Source organism: Vicia villosa, unplaced genomic scaffold, assembly GCF_029867415.1.
Source record: "Vicia villosa cultivar HV-30 ecotype Madison, WI unplaced genomic scaffold, Vvil1.0 ctg.000822F_1_1, whole genome shotgun sequence".
Taxonomy (NCBI): domain Eukaryota; kingdom Viridiplantae; phylum Streptophyta; class Magnoliopsida; order Fabales; family Fabaceae; genus Vicia; species Vicia villosa.
In genome coordinates, this window is record NW_026705361.1 from 544,849 (window position 1) to 567,771 (window position 22,923).

Consider the following 22,923-nt stretch of genomic DNA (forward strand, 5'->3'; position numbering starts at 1 on the left):
ACATTTCTCAATGTAAACATTGTATTTTCATTTCTAGCTAATGGCTTTGCCCATATTTTCTTCTCCCTCATTTACATTTAACAAAACCTTTTCTCCCAAAAATGGGTCATTATCTCTAGCAATAAAGAACTCCAATTTCACTCTTCCAATTCATTGCAAGGCAACATCTCATGAAGTTGCAAATGATCATCAAAATGAAGCAATTCCTAGACGATCTTTTACATACCAACCTTCAGTTTGGAGCAATGATTATATCCAATCATTAAATAGTGAATATAAGTTATGATTATTTAATACATAATTTTACATTTTTTTTTATAAAACATCCATGCATTTACTATCATTGTATGTTTACTATGAAAAATGCTAACAATTTATAGTTAATTAATTAAATTTATGCAGGAAGAAATTTATGCTGAGAAATCTAGAGTGTTAAGAGAAGAAGTAAGGATGATGTTCAACAAAATAGAAAATGAGGTTGATCAAATGGAGTTTATTGATGTAATCCAAAGGCTTGGAGTGGCTTACCATTTCAAGAATGAAATAAAAAACATATTGGACATTATTTACAACAACCAAACATCCAATTTGAAGAAGAATTTACATGCCACAGCTCTCAAGTTTAGACTCTTGAGACAACATCGTTATGATATATCTACAGGTTAATTAATATTGTCTTTTAAAAGAAAATATTCTATTATGATATAAATTTGTATATTAATTTTTAAGTATAATTTTTTGTTGTAGATGTTTTTGATTGCTTTCAAGATGAAATGTGTGATTTTAAGAAAGACCAATTAGCTGATGTTGAGGGAATGTTATCAATGTATGAAGCTTCATTTCATTCATTTGAAGATGAAATTATCTTAGATGAAGCAAGAGATTTCACATCGAAGTTTCTCAAAGAATTTTTGAATCAAAATGGAGATAGTCATATGTCACTTCAAATAAGTCATGCTTTGGAGGTTCCATTACATTGGAGAGTTTCTCGATGGGAGGCTCGTTGTTTCATCAATATATACGAAAAACAACAAAATAAGAATGATGTTTTACTTGAGTTTGCTAAATTGGATTACAATATTCTTCAAAGCATCTACCAAGAAGAACTAAAGTATACCTCTAGGTAACAAAGCTTCATTCTTATTGTACTTCTATGTAGACCTGATACATCGATTACTAATGTTTGAATTTTCTACTATTTTTTAAGATGGTGGAAAAACACTGAAATTGAAGAAAAGTTGAGATTTGCTAGGGATAGGATTGTTGAGAACTTTGTTTGGAATGTGGCAATGAGTTTCAATCCAGAATTTGAATATTTTCGGAAAGTGTTGACAAAGGTTAATACTTTAATTACCATAATTGATGATGTTTACGATGTGTATGGAACTTTGGAAGAACTAGAGCTTTTCACCGAAGCAATTGACAGGTAATAATATGAGTTTAATAGAGATGGATGGACACTTTATAAGAATAAACTGTTATCTAAATAGAAATATATCATTTTGTCATGCTATATAAGAAATTTAAAATTTCATTATGACTTGATGAAATATTTGATCGTTATTAATTGACAATTTAAAATTAATTTACACGTGAATCATTTTTTTCTATAATATTCCAAATTTCTTAGTTTTTTTTATAATATTTTTCTTGAATAACTATTAATATTATGTTTGTTTTATTTTAGATGGGATCTAAATTCCATGGATTCTCTACCACACTACATGAAAATATGCTATCATACGCTGGATGACTTTGTCAATGAAGTTGAATTTGAAATATTGAACAAGACTGGGTACTCTATCATCCCATACCTAAAAAAAGCAGTAAGAAATGTTTTTTATTTTTTTACTTTTTTTTATTCAAATTTTTTAACTTTATTATCCCTCTTAATTATATATATTTGGTATAAGATTTTATGCATATGATATAATTATGTTTAATAGTGGACAGATCTATGTAAAGCATACTTAATTGAAGCAAAGTGGTATCATAGTGGATATACTCCAACCTTTGAGGAATACATAGAGAATGCATGGATATCTATAAGTGCACCTCTTATGCTTATTCATGCTTACATTTCCATTCCAAATTCATTCAAAATAGAAGATTTGTATCATTTAGAAGAAAACTCCAACATAATTCGATATTCAGCAATGATCTTACGACTTGCTAATGACCTCGGAACATCTAAAGTATGTTGTCAATTTTAATTTTATTTTTAATATTTTGGAACATAGTATTTTAATTTTCACCCTTTATAAATTTTAGCTTCTTTAGTTTATTTGTTTTATACTTTTTTTAGTCAATAGAGTTCTTGCCTTTTAAAATAAATATATATGGTTTTACTATTATCTTTTTACATTAACCCTTTAAGTTGAAAAACCTTTATCAAAATATTTGGTTATTTATTGATTCGAGATAAGAAATCATTTTTAATGTTTAGAAGTTGAAAATTAGTTTGTTTTTACCGATAGGGTTTCAAAAGATATGGTTTTAGTATTTGAAGAGGTAGTACTTGTGTCCTGAGCTTAAAAGGTTTACAACTATTTTGTAAAACTAAAACATAATAGGTATTTTAAGAAAGTATAGGTATTTGAGAGGTAAACTCTTAGGTATCTATTAATTTTGGTTAGGTTTTTGTATTTTTAGACCAAATTTATTTAAATCTATAATTTTTTTAAAAAGAAATTATTGAAAAGTCACATGGCATTAGATTATTGAATAATAGATAGGTATCCAACTAAACTCTAGGAATATCGAAGTGTTTACATTTAAGAATTTAAGAAAATGATAAAGAGATGTGGAAACTAAATGGTAAGAACTGAAAAATGAAAAGAAAGAATTTCACTCTAAAAATTATTGAAAATAAAAGTTTTACACCATTTATACAAAGTAAAAATATAGTCAAATCTTGAATTTTTCACTAACAGTTTTTTTCTTTTCTATTTTGAAGCGTGAAACTGAAATAGGTGATATTCCAAAATCAATACAATGTTATGTGAACGAAACTGGTGCTTCTGAAATAGAGGCTCGTGAGCATGTAAAGTCTATGATATATACAATTTGGAAGAAGATGAATAAAGAAGAATGCAATTCTCCTTTCTCTAAAAGTTTCATAGATATTGCGATAAATCTCGGTAGAATGGCATTATTCATGTACCAGCATGGAGATGGTCATTCCATTCAAGATTCGGAAATTCAAAATCGTATCCAATTATTAATTTGGAAGCCCATTCCTATTATATCTAAAGAATATTAATGGTTAAACTATAGCTTGTGTGCGCTTTTGGCCATCTCAATAGCCATCCAATTTTAAAATTTATATGTAATATGTTTTAATTGAAATGATGAATAAATTGCAACTTTTACTCATTACATTTGTGTGTGAGAGAATTTGTTGGATTTAATCTTCTACTTAGAAAGATATGGGGCTTATTTGAGTGGAAATAGTCCTACAGATCTCCTGAGTGGAAATAGCAACGACATATGGGGCTTATTAGAGTTAAAGGTCTTTATAAATAGAGACCCAAACCCCATGGATGCTAATAAAATCAATCTATTCCCTTGCTTCTTGTTGGCATACATCCTTATATTGGCATCACATTATATTTCATAGATACACCTCCCTCTTTCAAAGAAGAAGTCATAGGATAAGTAGATGTGGCGATGGAAACAATGCATCCAGTGACCAAAACATCACATGATCATGTGATCAGTCCTACTATATCATACAAGAACATTGATATCAGTATTGGAGTCGGATAGTAGATTCCTCAAACCTCTAAGATCATCAGTGTGGTGATAATTGTTAAAGATGGTTGGACCTAACTCAACCCTATAAAACCGGTTTGTAAGGTGAGAATTGTCCCACTTATAAGCATATGTTTAGGCCATATATTGTCCGTTGTGAGACTCTTAACACACCCCCTCACGCTCAGGACTAGACAATTGGAGCGTGAAAATAAATGGTGGGTGGCCCGATAGCAGAAACCATAACAGGTGGCCCATCGGATCTTAAAATGAGGCTCTTGATACCATGTTAAGAAATGTGGCTGGACCTAACTCAACCCTACAAAATCGACTTGTAAGGTGAGGATTGCCCCTACTTATAAGCACATGTTTGGACCATATATTGTCTGATGTGGGACTCTTAACAATAATAATAAGTAAAGCTCTACCAAAATTCCCACGAGGAGAACATGTCCATTAGAACCTCACCTCCCATAATGATAGAACCATATACAGAGACTCGCCATCTCAGATACATGCGTATGGAGAATGAGTCCCACCTCTCAATGCTCTTCATACTATAACAAATGTTTTTTATGACGAAACTTTCTCCTCAGCCAGAAAAAAAGAGGTATTATGCAAACACGCTCCCTCAATTTCTAATAAAACCAAGGGTTAACACAAATCAGGACACACTTCGAATCCCACTTAAGTATATTTATATTTTTATTTGTTTATAACTGCATACTAAATCATCTAACCCTTCGGTTCCTTGAAAACTGAGGGATAACATAATCACATTTTACTATAAAAGCACTCATTAAATAAATTTTACCCTAATTCTAACTTATATGTTGCTGCTCGAAACTAGTAAGCATCATCCTTTGAGATGGATTGCAAGACAGAAAAAATCTTCAATGTTCTTCTACCCTTAAACAAAACATTTTTCTGGCCTTGCAATCTATCTCACATAATGATGTTGATGTTCTATTTTTGGAACAAATCTCTCTTAAAGATCTGTTAAAGAGTGTTGTAAAAGTTTCCAATGATAGATTACAAATGAACAAAATCACTTATGGCTCTAGTTTAAACAAAGAAGGTTGTTTAACAAAGATATATGCTACAAATTCTGGAATTGCAACGATGATGATGAATCTCGGTTTTTTTAATATTCTGTGTAAACAATTTAATGTTTTAAAAAATAGATATCATTCACCTTGGTTTTATTCTAAAACCGAGGGGCTTACTTATTTTATTTTATTTGTCTATTGAAAATATAAAATACATTTGCCCTCGTTTTTTTTAAAACCGGGGGAATATGTTACACCGCTATAAAAACAAATCTCTACCCTACATTCATAAAGGAACGCTCAAGATATTGCTCAAAATATTTGCTTAAAATAATGAAATCTTGGAACTTAAAGATGCTTGGAAAAGTTCTCTGTGATGGATTGCAAGTGCAGAAAAAACACTTTTCAAATATGGAATAGATAATTTCTTACTTGGGATAGATAGCTCGATAAAAGTTGATTGCATGCAGGCCATAGAACTTTAAAGTCATGAGCACAAAATTTATCCAACAAGATCTCGATTAGAGCAAAGATTTGTTGTTCTCCAAGAATAGCAACTACTATGATAACGCTGCATTTGTCGTAATAAGCTAATTTAATATTCTGTGTGAACAATGTAATGTTAAAAAAAACTTATACACCTTTTACCTCGATTTTTGTCAGAAAACGAGGGGATAATTTCAACATGATAATTGAGAATAATGATCACCATCCTTAAACAAATATGTTCCGTCCATAAAGGAGATTTTTTCCCACTTCAAAAAACACTATTTTTTTTTAATAAAACAGTTTCTCATGTCAATCCTTCTATTTCTTTTATAAGTCTTTTTCACTCAGGGTTTTCTTATCGATGAAGAGTGAAAAGATTCATTTGAGAGTTGTGTTATACTAGTATTGCACTATAATTTTTTGCTCAGGAGCTTAGTTCTCGTGTGATTTTTTGTAATTGATTTGAAGGTTGCATGCTAAACTTGTGAAAAGCTTAATATAAGGTTGTAGAGATGAACATTTGTAAAATCTTTAGTTATTTTTGAAAGGTTTTTTGGGTTTCTCCTACGGAAAAGCTCAAGTTTTGAAAGATTGTTAGACTCGATCTTATCTAAAAGCTCAAGTTCATTATATTGGAAATTTCAAGAAAACAATTCTTAGGGACTGTAGTTGGTCGTGTGGTTTAATGATAGACTAGGATAATCTCTTGTGTAATCATTCTTACCACGTCTCTTTATTATACTATCATTTATCTTTTCATATGTTAATTATATTTTATGTTACCTATTTTTTATCTCTTATTCTAATATAAATAATGTTAAATCAATCGTTTTTGCAAAAAAAGTTTTTAAAATCTATTTATCATAGTTCCTCCCCCATCTTGTGTTTGAATTTGCTTGTTTAACACAAAATGCCTCATCAGATTCATGCACAAAAATGAGAAGTCTCTTAAATGTTTCATGTACATTTCAGGGCCTCAGGTTTTCGTGTGAATTTTGATAAAAGTTCTCTCATATGGGTTAATTATGATCAGATTTTCTTAGATCTTGCTTGTGATTTTCTCCACTGTAAGAAAAAGTCTATTCCTTTTGAGTACCTTGGGATCCTGGGTTGTGCCAATCCTTGGCTTGTTTCTACGTGGGAACCTCTAGTTAATATCTTATTTAGAAGGCTCCTTTTGTGGAAGTATGGGCATGTCTCCCTGAATGTGAGAGTGATCCTCCTTAACTTTATTCTTAATTCCATTCTTATCTTATTCCTTTCATTCTTGAAGATACTTGTCATGGTTTGGAAGAAGATAGTGAAGATTCATAGGAGGTTTCTTTGGGGAGGTGTGAAAGGGGAGTCTAAGTTTGTTTGGGTCAAGTGGGTGGATGTTTGTAAGCCTAAGAAGCTTGTGGGCCTTGGTGTTCGTGACCTTTGGTTGGTCAACTGGGCCCTTTAGGTAAGTGGAGGTAGCGCCTGATTTTAGGGGCTTCTGGTGTTTGGTGTGAAATTCTCACAGTCATATATGATTGTCTCCTATCGGCCTCGCCTTGATGGAAAGGTATTTCTCTGTTGGGTGCTAAAGTTGATAACACTTCTGACTAGTTTACGGAGGGCCTCTCATTAAAATTTGGTTATGGTTTCCTTACATCCTTCTAGGAGGACATTTGGGATGGGAATTATTCCCCTTCATCTTAGACTTCCTTGACCTTTTTTGTTTTTTGTCCTTGCCTCCAACTCTGTGGGGGAGGTTGGAAGATGGGAGAGGGATAGGTGGACTTGGAACCTCAAGTGAAGGAGATCATTTCTTTTGAGAGTGACGTGTTAAGGTGGCGTGAGTCGAGCGATGGTGCTTATTATGTTTCCTCTACTTACTCATGTCTCGTACCCAAGGAGTTCCCCCCACAGAGTAACATGTCTATCTTGTTGATTTAGTTCTTCCATCTATTTGGTGTAGTTGGGGCTCCTCTAAAATTATAGTTTTCTCTTGACATCTTCTTGAGGATCGCATTCTGACTAGAGTTAACTTACTAAAGAGGGGAGTTCTTTGGTTCTCTGGGACCATTTCCTATCCCCTCAGCTCGGTGTCTAAAGAGTCATCGTCTCATCTCTTTTTGACCTGTGAGGTTGCTTCCTCAGCTTGATATAGGATTTTTAGGTGGTTAGGGGTGGTGTGTTGTTTTGCCTAGATATATCTTGATTCTTTTCCAATTGTTTGTCGCTTCAAGTTGTGGTACTAGGTATAGAGGGGGATTGCAGATGATTTGGCATGCTGTGGTTTGGTCAATTTGGAAAATCTCGGAATGATATAGTTTTTTCTGGTTCTTCAGTGACACCTAAAGAGGTGGAAAACATGAGCACCATTTTGGCTTGAAAATGGTATCTTGGTAGGTATGTGAGGAACTCATGTACCTTCTTGGTTAGATTGGAGAATCCTATTCCGTTTCTGAGCCAATAACAATTTTGAGTGGCTCAACTTCTTTCATCGTAATTCTTTAATTTATTCAAATTATTCTTAAATGAATGTTACAATTAAGTGTACAACTATCTTCTGTTATTAAGTGCACTATTAATATTGTTGTATTAAGTTTGTAATGCATTTTTGAAATATTTGTTTTATTAAATTGTGAATATATGATTGGGTACTATGAAATTTAATTTCATATTATTAATTTACTTAGTAAATAATTCAACAATAGGTTTAACCAACTGAACTCAATTGAACCGTATGCTGAAAGTTTTATCGGTTCGACCTCCGGTCTAATTTTTAAAACATTGCATACAACACATAGAAAATTCCTTTGCGAGAATTATGGTATAAAGAAGATTCATAAATATTTTTTAAATATTTTTTTAAATGATCAAATAATATATTAATAGCGAGGAGCAAAGTACCCTAATCAACAGACACAAGAAGTGTCAGAGCAGCAAAACATAGCAAACAGGCTAACAAAGAAACAAAATGAACAAAACAAAAAACAAAGAGAAAGAACTACGACAATCAGCCAACAACAGCAGAAACAAGTAGAAGGAAAAGACATCCCAACAACAAATCACACACCAAACCAACATTAGTCAAAGACTACAACAACGATTTAATGATACGAGATGTTGAATCACCCTTAGTAGGATGGTTAATGTTATTCTTAAGAACACTATCTAACTCTTCAACAAACCTCTCCATGACATGAGCTGGCAAATGAAGCGGTAAAACCAAACCATTCTCTCCTTTACCGTTTTTAAATGGTAAGTAGTAACTAACAATGCCAGGAAAAGAACTATCTTTAGCTGGTCCACCATAAACAGGTTTCCCCCAACCAAAATCAACATCTTTAATTCCAGCATGTGTAATATTGGATACTCCAAACAATCCCCTCAGGGAAAGACTAGGTCGACCTTTGATAACCATTAAGTCAGCTAAAGAATGAATATACTCTTTGGTGACATTAGCTTTTGATTTCTGAATTAAATTCAATGCATACTCCAATGGATTTTCAATTAGTTTTCTTGCTGATGTCACTGCAACAGAATACACAATAACATTACCATAGTAACCATTTGGTAGTTTTAGGTTAAACCATCTGCTACGTGCATTGACTACGCTCATCATACGAACTTCTTCGTCTGAATTCGGTTGTAACGCTATTGTACGACAACGCCAAACAAATGCGGTTATGATTTCAAATTTGGTGTACTGGTGTATCATGTTGGTCGGAAGGAGAGAGTGAATTTTGGCTACCTCGGCCGGACCAAAGAAGAAAGTGCGTTGGACCATGTTGTCTAATAAGGATAAGATTATGGTTTTGTTGTTACCAGGTTCCTGTTCCATTTCAGGATGAATACATGTCACTCTTGGTGGGTCTCTTGCGCTTAGAAGCTCTCGGCACCACACCGGTGAGATTGAAGGTTCATTCATCCCGCGAGATATATCAGCCAAGGCATTCACGAACTGAACTATACCTGATCCATCACTCATTGTATGGTTTACACGAAGAGCTAAAATGAAACCACCACACTTGAGGCGTGTTACCTACACATAGTTACAATTCAAGTATCTGAATATTGTATGATTAAGCAAAAATTAAAAAAGAACAATTCTCTACCTGAATAAGCAGCAATGGAGCGTTAAGCACGTTTGAAGAACCAGGAACATCATAAAGAAGCTCATCCAAGCAAGGAAATGGAGGAAGAAGAGTATCACCGAAATCTTTCAAACTAACATCAGCATCAGCTTCAATAAACAAAACACCTTCTCCAGTACAATCAACCATAAGTTTCCTACCTTCTCCTTCTCTCAATCTACCTGCAAATGGATAATAAAACACAAGTGTTTTTGCAAGTGCTTTTCTAATAACATCAACCGGATCTTTTCCTGTCATTATGGGTTCGTACTTGTAAAATTGTATACCAGGAATATGGAAACGTAATATATCATGGTCGTCAATGTCTGAGAGTAATTTTATTTCACGAGGTGTGGGTTTGGATGGAGTAACTAATTCAGGGGCACGTCTCTTCACTGTGAATAAAAGAGATTGAGCCATGATTGAAATTGGTTTTAGATGGTATGATATATGCAAGTATTGAAAGTGGAGATGGTGTGTATATATAACATAATAGAAATGGATTTTAAAATTGAAATTTTTAATCTTTAACATGTGTCGATTTTGTTTATAATTATTTTCCAATGAAGTCATTTCCTAAAAATATTCCTAATAATAGCTTTAAAAACAATATAGATAGATATGCAACAAATATTGGAAGTGGAACTATCAGGGAAATCCATGAGATCCTTGGGCATATTATTTAAATTGCAGATGGCAATCCTTGAGGTTTTTTTTTTTTTAATAGACAATTGAATTAATAAAGGAGTATAAGTGGTACTCGAACCTATTACAACGAGGGAAACATCCTACAACTCAAAATAAGAGAGGGGTAGAATATTTCAAGTGTCTAAATTACAATTATCCCTTAACGAATAACAAGAGAGAAGCCACGACCAAGAACTAAACACAACCTCCGACATACATTCTATGAAACTAAATGTAGCATTCGAAAAAATAATTGCGTTCCTCTTAGTTCAAATACACCACGCCGTTGCCAACCAAATGACCGAGACCATGAACTTCTTGTTCTTATTCTTCAACTTCTCGTCAATACAAACAAACCCCTCAAACTCCTCCAAAGATAAATCGATACCCATGCCTATCCACTCAAAAACACTCCTCATCTTAATAATCTATTATCTATTATATTTATTATAAATATATAAAAAGTAAAATATTTGATAATTACAAATCAAACTCTCTGATAAAATAATTAAAATTATTTTTATTTCAGAGATAAAAATGACTTTTTACAAGATAATTCAATACCATTGTTTTGGCATTTAATACAATTTTTTTCACTCAAACCCAAATTCACAGCAAAATACATAAAATACAATTTTTCTACAACTTTCCAATATATATATATATATATATATATATATATATATATATATATATATATATATATATATATATATATATATATATATATATATATATATAAATATATATATATATATATATATATAAATATATATAATTATATAGATATATAATAAATATATAATATATTAATATTATTGATATATAGTAAATATATAATATATTAATATTATTGATATATAGTAAATATATAATAAATATAATATATATATATATATATATATATATATATATATATATATATATATATATATATATATATATATATATATATATATATATATATATATATATATATATATATATATATATATATATATATATATATATATATATGCATTTATAAGGGATTTTACATCGGGCCTAGATAATACTTAATGGAAAATGTTACGGTCAGTGGGCCTTTACATCTAGAAAATAAAAAATCAATGGGAAATGTTACGCACATTAGGCCTTTACACCGGTCCAATTAAAAACCGATGGGAAATGTTACGCACAAGTTTTCCCTAATTAAACCCCAATCCTTTAGCAGAACTTTGGGGCGTTTTTGAAGGTCTCAAATATACTCTCAATATAGGACAGAACAAGGTGGAATTGAACCTAGAGTCTGTTGCGGTTATGAATGTTATTAAGAAAGGTGCATCTAATAGTGGAGACGGTGTTGCTTTGCTGAGGCAAATTCGCTGATTGATTGATCTCCATGAGGATGTTCAAGTTAGTCACTCTTATCGAGAAGCAAACAAGATGGCTTGGCTAATGAAGGATGTGTTTTATCTTACAATTTTGTTGATTATACGGTTGCGCCCAATTTTGTAGCTCAGCTGGTGGAAGACGATAGGATAGGAATTGTTGTCCCTCATTTTATTCCTGTTTAGCGTTTTCCTTTTTGGGCTTAGGCCCTCTTTTTTCCCAAAAAAATAAACCCTAGTCCTTTACACACATAACAATCTTTTCTCTTTTTTTCTTCTTCGGTTGAAATGCCATTTCTTCTGCCGAAACCGCCGACCACCCATCCTAGCCGTCACCACCCACACCGTTCTCTTTCCTCCGTTCTCCGACCTCCTCCGACGACCACCCATCCTAGCCGTCACCACCCACTCGCGCCAAATCCAAATTCGACGACCCATCCTTGCCGTCACCCCCTTATTTTATAGATACTTGACTTTTTCTTCTCTTCTAATATGAGTAAGATTACTTGCGTTGTGATTTATGAAGTATAATTGATTATTGTGATATCAATGTTATGTCGTGGGTTTTTGTGCGTTTGGTGTGCGTTTGGTGTTGCGTGGTGATTTATGAAGTATAATTGATTATTGTTATATTCAATTTTGTGTGCATTTGTGTGTGTTAGGGTTTGACCAGTTGCTTGGTGATGAACTGTTAGAAATTCGGTATGATAATCCTGGATAACTTCGAAGAATCGTGTTCGTACACTTTCCGAACAAAGTATTTCGACCCTATTCTTGCCTGGGTTCACGAAATCTTTGTGGGGATAATTCTCGAAGAGCAATCTGTTTTCGACAATAGAGAACAGATCAGAAATGTAGAGAGGAAGTATTATTTTTCGTGTACCAAAATCGAGGCCAAATGACTCCTTATATAGGAGATCAATAACAGAAACCGAAAAGACACACCTGTTCAGAAAAAATGGTCATGTCTGTTGGGAAAGGGTACAACTGTTCAGAAAAAATTTCGAACAGGACCCCAGCCAGGGGCTCTGCCCCTTGGACCCCGACGGGGCACTGCCCCGCACCCCGCCAGGGGCTCTGCCCCTTGGACCCCGATGGGGCGCCGCCAGGGGCTACGTCTCTTGGAACCCCGTTTCAATTATTCGTATTCAATTACACGTTTGGCTCGACGAGCGTGCACTCCGCACTACCCTAACTCGTTTCAAACTTAATGCATAATTGCATCGGCCTATAGTAAATCACATTACTACCAAAATACATTGATGATACTAAAATCACCAACATGAACTGATGATGCATGTTTGTGAGAATGATTCATTCTTTTTGGCATTATAGAATATTGTGATGATTATTTTGTGTTGTGGTATTGATTGTTATTGTTCTATTGTCCGCCTTTGTTTGGGTTTTAACTTGTTGCTAGGTGTTGACTTTTGATGGTTTTCTAATGAAACTGTATTAGTTTCAACTTTACTACATCCTGCCTATACTTTTTGTGTGTTCTTAAATTAATTTTTGTCAATGTGAAATGTTTCTCAATTATGTTCCTTTGTTAGTTTATATTATTTGACAATATTGATAGTTAATTAACTTGCCATAGGAATGACATGACCTATCTGATAATCAATGGTCAAATAGAAGGGATTAATCTGAATTTATTTGGTTTTTTTTTGAGAAAAAAATAGATGAAACTTGAGAGTTGTAGTTTATGATGCAATTGTTACTGTTGTTTTTTGTATGAGAGCGGAAATTGTTGACTAGCTAGAATTTGATCTTAGAAATTTTATTGTTAGCAGAGCATGTATCACATAAAACATCATGCAATTACTTGTTAAATTCACATGATCCTTCTCTTTTCTCGTCCAAGTTCTATATATCACATTGAAGTTATCATCATAGTTTTAAATTGCACTCCCCAACCGCAATTGCGGCCGCAATATTCCTGATGCAGTAGCCTCCGTATCGGGCCGCAATTGCGGTGTGATTTGTAATCACACGTCCAACAACACATTAGAATTCACATCAAACACCTTCCCCATGTTTCTTTATATATTTTCATCATAACTTAACATTTGAAAACCCATAAACTCAATTTACATGTGATTTATAATGTAAAATATTAACATTAAATATTTTTTAATGTTGTATTTCAATTATTTCTTAATTTAAATTCACGCCGCAACGGCCGCAATGCGCACCGCAGCAACCAAAATGGCCGCAATCGCAACATCTGCAGCCGCAACCGCATCTGCGTCTGCAATCGCAATTTAAAACCGTGATTACCATGTTAATTACAAGACAATAAAGTTTATATTTAAATCAAAGTGGAGGTATCTTCTTAGCCATTATATGTGTTTGGTTATGTGGGAGACAATGCAATGGTTTTTCTTGCCTTTTGTTTGAACATTGTATCATCACTTCCATAGGTTGTTTTTTTTTTTATAGTACAAGGTTTTTGAGGTTGTTGTGTTTTTGGGTTAATAGCAAAAGAGAGTTTCTTTACCCACCTTTCCTATTTTCTTGGTCACCTCTGGTGAAAAACCCAAAATACCCTTACTTCGGAAATGCATTTCCGAAACTTTTTTTTTTTAAAATTTGTCTTATTTCGGAAATGCACTTCCGAAAACACGAAAAAAGGTGTTTTCGGAGATGCATCTCCGAAAACACCCCTTTTTTTGGTTTTCGGAGATGCATTTCCGAAAACACATTTTTTGGGTGAGGGGTGTCTTCGGAGATGCATATCCGAAATATTCCAAGACCAAATTGGTCTTTCGGATATACACTTCCGAAAGAATTCAATAATTATTATCCGAAATATTCTAAGACCAAATTGGTCTTTGAATGTTTCGGATATACACTTTCGAAAGAATTCAATAATTATTAAAAAATTAAAATCAAGGTGAATCAATAAAATGAAGGTGAATCAATAAAATCAAGGTGAATCAAAATTTCCTAAACAATTTTTAAGTTAAATATCATTTTACTAACTTATATAAATCAAAAACATTTTAATTTCATAAGTAAATTTTGAATTATATAGAATTAAATATAAAATTTATTCATTAAATAAAATTAAGACAAAATCTTTTTTTAATTTTTTTAAACTAAATAAAAAATTATAACTCATTTTTAATTATGAATCAGAATAGAAATATATAAATATATAATAATAATTATTAATTTTGTAAGTGAAATATATAAATATATAATAATTATTATATAAGTATATAAATATATAATAATTATTATAAATTAAAACACTCATTTTTTTAATTTTTATAGTTATTATATAAATATTTAAATATATTTATAATTAATATATAATAATTATTATATAAATATATAAATATATAAATATATAAATATATAATAATTTTTATAAATATATAATAATAATTATAATTATTATATAAATATATAAATTAAAACACTCATTTTTTTAATTTTTTTTTATAAATACATAATAATAATTATAAATATATAAATAAAAAATTATAACTCATTTTGTAAGTGAAATTATTTTAATTATTTTAATTAAAATTATTTTAAATTTTAAATTATGAATCACAATAGAAATATATATATTAATTATTATTCATAACTCATAAATTATATCATAATATATAATTATTATTATTCATTACTCATAAATTATATCAAATTTATAATATATGAATTAATTAATATCCTAAAATTAATTTTTGGGATTTTTAGATTTTTTTTTTGTTTTTTCGGAGATGCATCTCCGAATTAATCAAAATTTCAAATTTTAGTATTTTTTTCGGAAATGCACTTCCGAAGTATGGAAAAATTTAGAAAAAAAAATATTTCAGAAATGAATTTCCGAAGCAGGGGTAAAGTGAGATTTTTGCTGAGGATGATCCCCATAGGGAGGTGGGTAAAGAAAAAACGGTAGCAAAATGATTATGTGAAAAGTTACGTGAATCGTATTTATATTGAAATATATATAGGGAATAGGGAATGTGAGTAGAAGGATCATTTTGATGTGAAAAGGATTAATATTAGAGCTTGTTTTTTTGACTCTCAAATTGGTCGTTTTGTTATTATTATTATTATTATTATTATTATTATTATTATTATTATTATTATTATTATTATTATTATTATTATTATTGTTATTATTATTATTATTATTTATTATTATTATTATTATTATTATTATTATTATTATTATTATTATTATTATTATTATTATTATTATTATTATTATTATTATTATTATTATTATTATTATAAACCGCCTTATAATACCGTTTACTAAGCTGTTATGCATGTGTGAAGATAGAAAAGTAATGGTTGTTGAGCATGATGGGTGAATTTTTTTTATAGTATGGTTTGGTAAGCAAGGATGTAATGTATAGTTAACTTGTGGTTGTAGATAAACTTGATTTAATCTGTTAAGAGAATACAGCTAGTTGGTTGAATTGATGGATGCATTATATTTATTTATGTGCACGTTTTATAGTAGGCAAGTTTGTGAATAATGTGATTATTAAACCAATACATTCCGTGTTCTCTTTTGGATATTTTGTTTTTATATTATCATTGGATGAAATTTTAGGGTGACTATTGCAAAAGAGAGGGGAATAATTTCTACGCGTTAATATGTTTTTTTTAGAGATGACAAGCACACCCGAACTTACGGGGTTCATCCGCACCCGAACCCGAGTCAACGGATGAAAACTCGAGTTGACTGGGTTTGGGTTCGAATGCTACCCAATATTTCGAGTGTGGGTTTGGGTAGTGTAAAACCCGCACTCGAAATCCAAAATCATATATATATATATATATATATATATATATATATATATATATATATATATATATATATATATATATATATATATATATATATATATATATATATATATATATATAGGCAATGAAATATATTGAACGAAGACGAAGCATAACGGGTGCTCCTCCCGATACAAAAAATCACTCCTCACTACTCGAAACAAGTAAGTGGTGAAATGTGCCAAACATGGAAATTACAATTATTTGCTATCTTACCGCTAGAAAATAACCACTTCCAGAAGCTAAACATAATTTCCGACATACAATTTAGGAAGTTAAATTTTTCATTCTTGAAAATGATCGCGTTATATATATATATATATATATATATATATATATATATATATATATATATATATATATATATATAAATATTATAGATATTGTAGGAAAAAAGTATTTTTTATATTTGCTGCGGGTTTGGGTGAAAAAACTCGAATCCAACGGGTGTGAATGTGAGTGTTATTTTTTCACCCGAACAACCTTTGGGTTCAGGTGCTGATTTCGGGTGCGGATTTGGGTAGTGCGAAACTCGTATCCGACCCGACTCGTTGCCATCCTTACTCTTTTTACGGTGACTATTGCAAACGAGAGAGGGGAATAATTTTTGTACATAAGAAAAAGAAGTCTGTTTCAGTAGAATGTGAAATATTAGACTCCATCTCTTCTGCGTCTTTTGTTGTTCCTAATAAGTTCGCTTCTGGTGCGGGAAAGGCGGTGGTCAAAGTCTATAGGGTCAATCGGAGGATTCTGCATCTTTAGGAACAACAAGAGGATATAGGAAAACTTGGGTTCTAATATCAGCAAGAAATTGTGGAAGTTCATCTCCAAAATATGGGTGGAATCTATTGATCTTAAGAAGAATTATGCTATCAGTATCGATGAAATGGAAAGTGCAGTCAAATCTAGAAAGTTGGCTAGGAAGGAGAACATCAATTTGTTGTTATGATTATTGGCTCGCTTAATATCAGAGAAGGTGGGAGTAGTACGAAGAGAAGGTTGGCCAGCCATATCATTAATAAGGTAATGTTGATTTCTTTTTAATTCAAGAGACGAAATTGAGTTTGATTTCTGAGTTTGTAGCTGGTAGTTTTTGGAGGAACAAATCTCTTGATTTTTCTTTTCGGCCTTCTATTGGAGCTTCGGGGGGTATTCTGTCGTTATGGAACACAAATAGTATTCAGGTTCTATGCAGTTTTGGAGGGGGGTTCTTAGGGGTGAAAGCAATATGGAAGGGTGAGTTGTATTACATTGTAAATGTATATTCCTTGTGTTCGTTGGCGGAGAAACGTTTGTTGTGGGGGAAGCTTCTCTCGTTGAAATCTATTTTCTCTAATGCAGAATGGGTCATCGGTGGAGATTTTAATGCGATTAAGAATAGGAGAGAAAGTAAGGGTAGTTTGGTGTTGAATTCTTCTTGTGAGTGGAGAGAATTTATGGAGTTCATTGATATGAGTAATTTGGTGGACACGCCTTGTAAAGGGAAGAAGTATTCGTGGTTTGGTGGGGATGGATGGATGAGAAGTAAGACTGATCGTTTTTTGGTGGCAGATAATATTATTAACAAATGGGGCGTGGTTGGTCAATTTGTAGGAGATAATGATATTTCGGATCATTGTCCGGTATGGTTGGTTAGTGAAAAATCTAATTAGGATCCTAAGCCTTTCAAAGTCAACACTGAGTGTTTTGTTCTTAAGGAGAAATTGAGACTTTTTAAAGAGAGATTGTAGTGGTGGAATGTGAATGTTTTCGGGAAGTTTGATTTGGCGGTTGAGGATGGAGTGTGTATTATGAATGAAGGAGATGAATTGGCGGAGGAGGAGGAGGATGTGGTGGATTCTAACTACGATATTGATAGAAAAAGATGCGCGTCTAGAGATTCTTAGATAAATCTAAAAATCAAAGAGAATATATTGATCCAAAAATCGAGATTGAAGTGGTTGAATGATGGAGATTCGAATAGCAAGTTCTTCCATATGGTAATGAAAGCTAGAAGAGGCCGTAACCATATTGGTTCCATCTTGACAAAAATAGGTGTTATTGACTCGGTGGTGGAGGTAAAGGAGGAATTTAAGACCCATTTCATGAAATGTTTTCTAGGGCGGAAAAGGGTGGGTCGAGTTTGGAGGGCATCTCGTTTGGTGTTTTAAGTAGTGTTGATAATTTTTTTCTTGAAAAGCCTTTCTCGGAGGAGGAGATAAAAGAGGCGATTTGGAATTGTAAAGGATCAAAAAGTCTGGGGCCCGATGGATTTTCTTTTATGTTCATCAAGAAGTGTTGGAAGTTTTTGAAGGCGGATTTTGTTAATTGTTTCTTGTGTTTTCATAAGGATTCTATTTTATCAAAGGCTATTACTTTATCTTTCTTGTCTTTAATTCCAAAATCTTCTAATCCTTTGGGACTCTATGATTATAGGCTGATTTCTTTGGTGGATTGTGTGTATAAAGCTATATCGAAGCTTTTGGCTTCGAGATTAAAGAAGGTGCTGAGCTCGGTTATTTCCCATTGTCAAAGCGCTTTTGTTTCGGGAAGGCAACTTTTAGATTGTGTTTTGGTAGCAACGAGGTTGTGGACATGGCAAAGAAGGATGGGAGCAATTGTTTACTTTTTAAGGTGGATTTCGAGAAAGCTTATGATAATGTGTGTTGGGACTTTCTTAGATTTATGATGAGAAAGATGGGGTTTGGGTTACTTGGATGAAGTGGATGGAGGCTTTGATCTTTTCGAGCAAAATGTCAGTGCTTGTGAATGGTAGTCCCACAATGAAGTTTATGATGGAGAAAGTCTTAAGGCAAGGTGATCCGTTTTCGCCGTTTCTCTTTGTCATTGTAGCAAAAGGTTTGAAGGGGTTGGTTAGTAAGGAGGTGGAGTTTGGGGAATATGTGGGTTTCAGAATAAGGAGAGCTTGTAGTATGGATATTTTACAATTTGCGGACGATACTTTGTTGATAGGCGAAGGTAATTGGAAGAAAATTTGGGAGATCAAAGCTATCTTAAGAGGTTTCAAAATTGTTTCGGGTCTTGGGATCAACTTTCATAAAAGTAAGCTTATTGGAATTAACATTAGCGATACTTTTATGGATATTGCTTCTAGTTTTTTGTCTTGTAGGAGGGAGGAAAATCACTTCACTTTTCATGATATTCCTCTAGGTATCAATCCTAGAAGGATATCTTTTTGGAACGTGATCTTGAATAAACTTAGTTCTCGGCTTTTGGATTGGAAGGCTAGATTGTTGAGTTTTAGGGGTAGGCTAACTCTTTTAAAATTCGTTCTTTGTAGTCTTTCAATCTTCATGCTTTCTTTTTATAAGACTCCCAAGAAGGTTATTAAGGAGATAACAAGGTTGCAAAGCAATTTCCTTTGGGGTGGGGTGGGTGAAGGGAGGAAAATTCATTGAGTTAGTTGGAAGACTATGTGTTTACCTTTCTGTAAGTATAAGAGTGCGCCTAAGAGGGGGGGGGGGGTGAATTAGGTTTTCAAAAATTTAATCGGTTTTATGAGAATACTTCTAATAATTTTTGGTTAAGTGTTTGAAGGTTTTTGTAAGGTTCTTTTCTTTTCTTTGGTAATGGTGATGAAAGTGATAAAGTGCGGAAAAGTAAAGAACGCAACGATATATACTGGTTCCCCTCACAATCCGAGAGTACTCCAGTCCCCTTTCAAACACGAAAGAGGTTTCACTATAGTTAGAATTATTGTACAAGCCTATGCCTACTATCTAACCTATAGGGTGATCAAAGGTTCTTAACACCTTTAAGATCAATCAACACTAATGTGATTGAAGAACAATCCTCTTCAAACACACCACTTACTTCCAACAATCCTGGATAGTAAGGAGATAATTTTCTTTGAATTTTTACAAGAGATTTAGATGAAGTTTGTATAGCACTATCAATCTTGGATTGATCTTCTTCTTCAAATAAACAATTCTCAAAATGAATATAAGTGTTCACAATGTATGCAAGAAACTTTGAATGGATTTCTCAATGAAAATGTGTATAGAAAGTTTCACTTGAAAATAAGATTTGATGAACACTTGGAAATATTGAAAGATGAAGAATATATGGTTTATGAATTGTTAATGAAGAAGGTGAATAATGATTCTGAAATATGTAGTATTTATAATGTGTCAAACACCTCTTTGAATGGTTATTTTTCCATGAAACAATGCAATGATCAAGTGGTAAGAAAATGGATTCGTTTGAATAAGATCATGCACTGAAAAAACATACTGGTTCAGTAGGAACCGGTTCCTACCTGGGACAACCCGGTTCCTGCTGAACGTTACAGCAGAAATTTCAAATTTTGAACTGAGGAACCGGTTCCCACCTAGGGACAACCCGGTTCCCCATAGTAAAACACAGAGAACTGAAAACTTAGAATGCTGGGAACCGGTTCCCCCATAGGGACAACCCGGTTCCTAAAACCTTTATTTTGAATTTTAACTTTGAAAAAGGTTTTAAATGAACTTTTGAAGGATGACACTTTGTAGTATGTTTATGATATGCATGGAAATATATTTGTGAACAATTATATGTCAAAGTGAGTATTGTTTATACCTTTGACATTTTAGCTTGATTCTTGAATCTTCACAATTTCTTCAAGACTTTGAAATGATGTATTTTTGCTTGATACTTGAAATTCTTTTTGCACATCCTTTATAAAAGCTTGATGTCCATATTGTCTTCATCAAAACACACTATGCTTGAGAAGCTTGCATTTACATTCTCCCCCTTTTTGATGATGACAACCAAGTCTTGAAAATGTTTTGAAAAAGTTGTTTTGTGCTTTTGAAATTATGTTGAACAATGCAAGGCTCCCCCTATGTTAGAGACTCCCCCTAAATCCATGATTCCTTGATTTATGGTGATGAGTTTTATTTGATAATTTTAACAATGGCCTGCATTTTTCTTTGAAATAAAACAACAACAAAAACACATGCATATTCTTCTCCCCCTTTGTTATTATCAAAAAGGATGGGGAAAAAGAGAAAAAGTATATGAAATATAACACAATGTGAAATACCACAAAGAAAATACAAAATGAAATACTACAAACATAACATGATTTAAACGATACGAAACGTAGTTTTTTCACGATTACAACACAAACACAAATAGTCCTAAACATCACGAACATAAATGGAACATTGTCTAGAAAACATAAGTAAAAACTAATAATAGAAAGAAAACATAACATAGAAATTAAAGAACATAATTTAGTCACTTTCATCCATTTGTTCTTCATCATCATCCTCTTGTTCATCTTCTTCTTCACTTCCTTCCTCTCCCTCATAATGAGCCAAGATACGCCTTTGAGTCCGTTGAATTTCCCGCATTTGTCTTCTCATAAGGTTATGCTCATAGTTATTCTCCCGCTTGTTGTTATCAATAGATGTTTGAATAGAACAAAGCTTGGCAAACATCATATCTATTGTGTATCCACCTTCGGGAGGTTGAGGGATTTGTGGCACGGCCGGTTCGAAGTCAACTTTGTAGAAAAATCTACCTTCACTATCCGTAACAATTCCTGTATTTTTAAGAGCGGTAGCGGTGGTGATAGCACACTCTTGTTCATCCATATTTTTCTTTGGTTCCCTTTGGAGGAGAACACCAGCATTCCGAACAATATGAGAGATGGCCCTTGCATAAGGTAAGCCTCCTTTAAGGGAAGCCATGAGCTGCATGTGGCGCATAATTGAAAGCGCCCAATTGACTTCAATGCCACGTCTTAGAGCAAGCAAAACCATTAACTCGAATTCATTGACCCTGGAATGGTTAGAATTCTTTGGAAATAAAACATAAGCTATGATAAGATGGAGCATCCTATCACTCACCGATAAGCTTGAACCGAACATGTTAAACTTGATAGCAAGCTGTTGGCGAACTGTGTCGCGTTGAGTTGGTCGGCACATATCCACAAAAACATCAATCTTACTATACGGTTGCCAATCCTCCGGAATGTTACCTTGAAGGAGCACTAAACCTTGAGATGGAATTCATAACACTCTTCCAAATTCCTCAACATCTAAGCATATATCTTTATTTGAAACTTTTGACAATAATGTGAAATCATCAAATTCATCGGTCACTATCCTAAGATTATGATAAAACTCTCTAACCAAATCCGGATAATAATCACCATGGTCAAGCACAAAATTAGCGACCCCTGCATTAGCTAGTCTACCCGGAAAATTGAAGCTGTGATTAGGGAAATCGGGGAGTTTACCGTATTTTGCCGCAAGGAGTTTTCGACTCCGAATGTTGAATGTGAGTCTCCGACTTTTGACCGTTGGTTGGATCTCTTGAGGTTCTTCACTTGTCTCTCCAATCTTATTCTTTCCCTTTGCACTTCTTGAAACTTTGGGTGCCATTGTTGAAAGTTAGGGTTTAGGTTGGGATTTTCGGATTTGGTGAATGGAGAAGGATTTGAGTGAAATGTGTGAAAGAGTGGAGGATTATATAGTGTTTAGAGGTAGTGGGTAATTTAATTTGTAGAGTTATGGTGAGATAATGGAGCTTTTAATTTTGTTGACAATGGAGGTGGAAGGTTTGAAGAAGATGAAGATGAATGTTGAATGAGAGTGAATGTGAGTAAGTGAGTGGTTGTGAGTGAATGAATGTGTATATTAAAAGATAGAAAGCATTTAAGAG

The 22,923-nt window shown here is 32.9% G+C and overlaps 2 protein-coding genes across 2 annotated transcripts; one reads left to right on the forward strand and one right to left on the reverse strand.

Moving 5' to 3' along the window:
* On the forward strand, positions 1–3,375 carry LOC131631405 (terpene synthase 10-like). Its single transcript, XM_058902198.1, has 7 exons — positions 1–278; positions 401–661; positions 748–1,123; positions 1,208–1,426; positions 1,688–1,826; positions 1,947–2,195; positions 2,957–3,375. The coding sequence occupies exons 1-7, from the start codon at positions 41–43 to the stop codon at positions 3,260–3,262; spliced, it is 1,788 nt and encodes a 595-aa protein (XP_058758181.1). The 5' UTR covers positions 1–40; the 3' UTR covers positions 3,263–3,375.
* A 4,728-nt stretch (positions 3,376–8,103) lies between these two features.
* LOC131631406 (benzyl alcohol O-benzoyltransferase-like) lies at positions 8,104–9,868 on the reverse strand. The gene is made up of 2 exons (XM_058902199.1): positions 9,380–9,868; positions 8,104–9,306 (listed from the first exon to the last, which is right to left on the reverse strand). Exons 1-2 carry the CDS (start codon positions 9,815–9,817, stop codon positions 8,359–8,361), a joined length of 1,386 nt encoding a protein of 461 aa, XP_058758182.1. The 5' UTR covers positions 9,818–9,868; the 3' UTR covers positions 8,104–8,358.
* Positions 9,869–22,923: the final 13,055 nt, after the last annotated feature.

Bases quoted from the DNA above. Each gene is read 5' to 3' on its own strand.
- LOC131631405 (XM_058902198.1), top strand. From the start codon at position 41: ATGGCTTTGCCCATATTTTCTTCTCCCTCATTTACATTTAACAAAACC. The intron at 662-747 runs GTTAATTAATAT...TTTTTGTTGTAG, and splicing joins TCGTTATGATATATCTACAG to ATGTTTTTGATTGCTTTCAA. The intron at 1,124-1,207 runs GTAACAAAGCTT...CTATTTTTTAAG, and splicing joins GAACTAAAGTATACCTCTAG to ATGGTGGAAAAACACTGAAA.
- LOC131631406 (XM_058902199.1), bottom strand. From the start codon at position 9,817: ATGGCTCAATCTCTTTTATTCACAGTGAAGAGACGTGCCCCTGAATTA. The intron at 9,307-9,379 runs GTAGAGAATTGT...AACTATGTGTAG, and splicing joins CTCCATTGCTGCTTATTCAG to GTAACACGCCTCAAGTGTGG.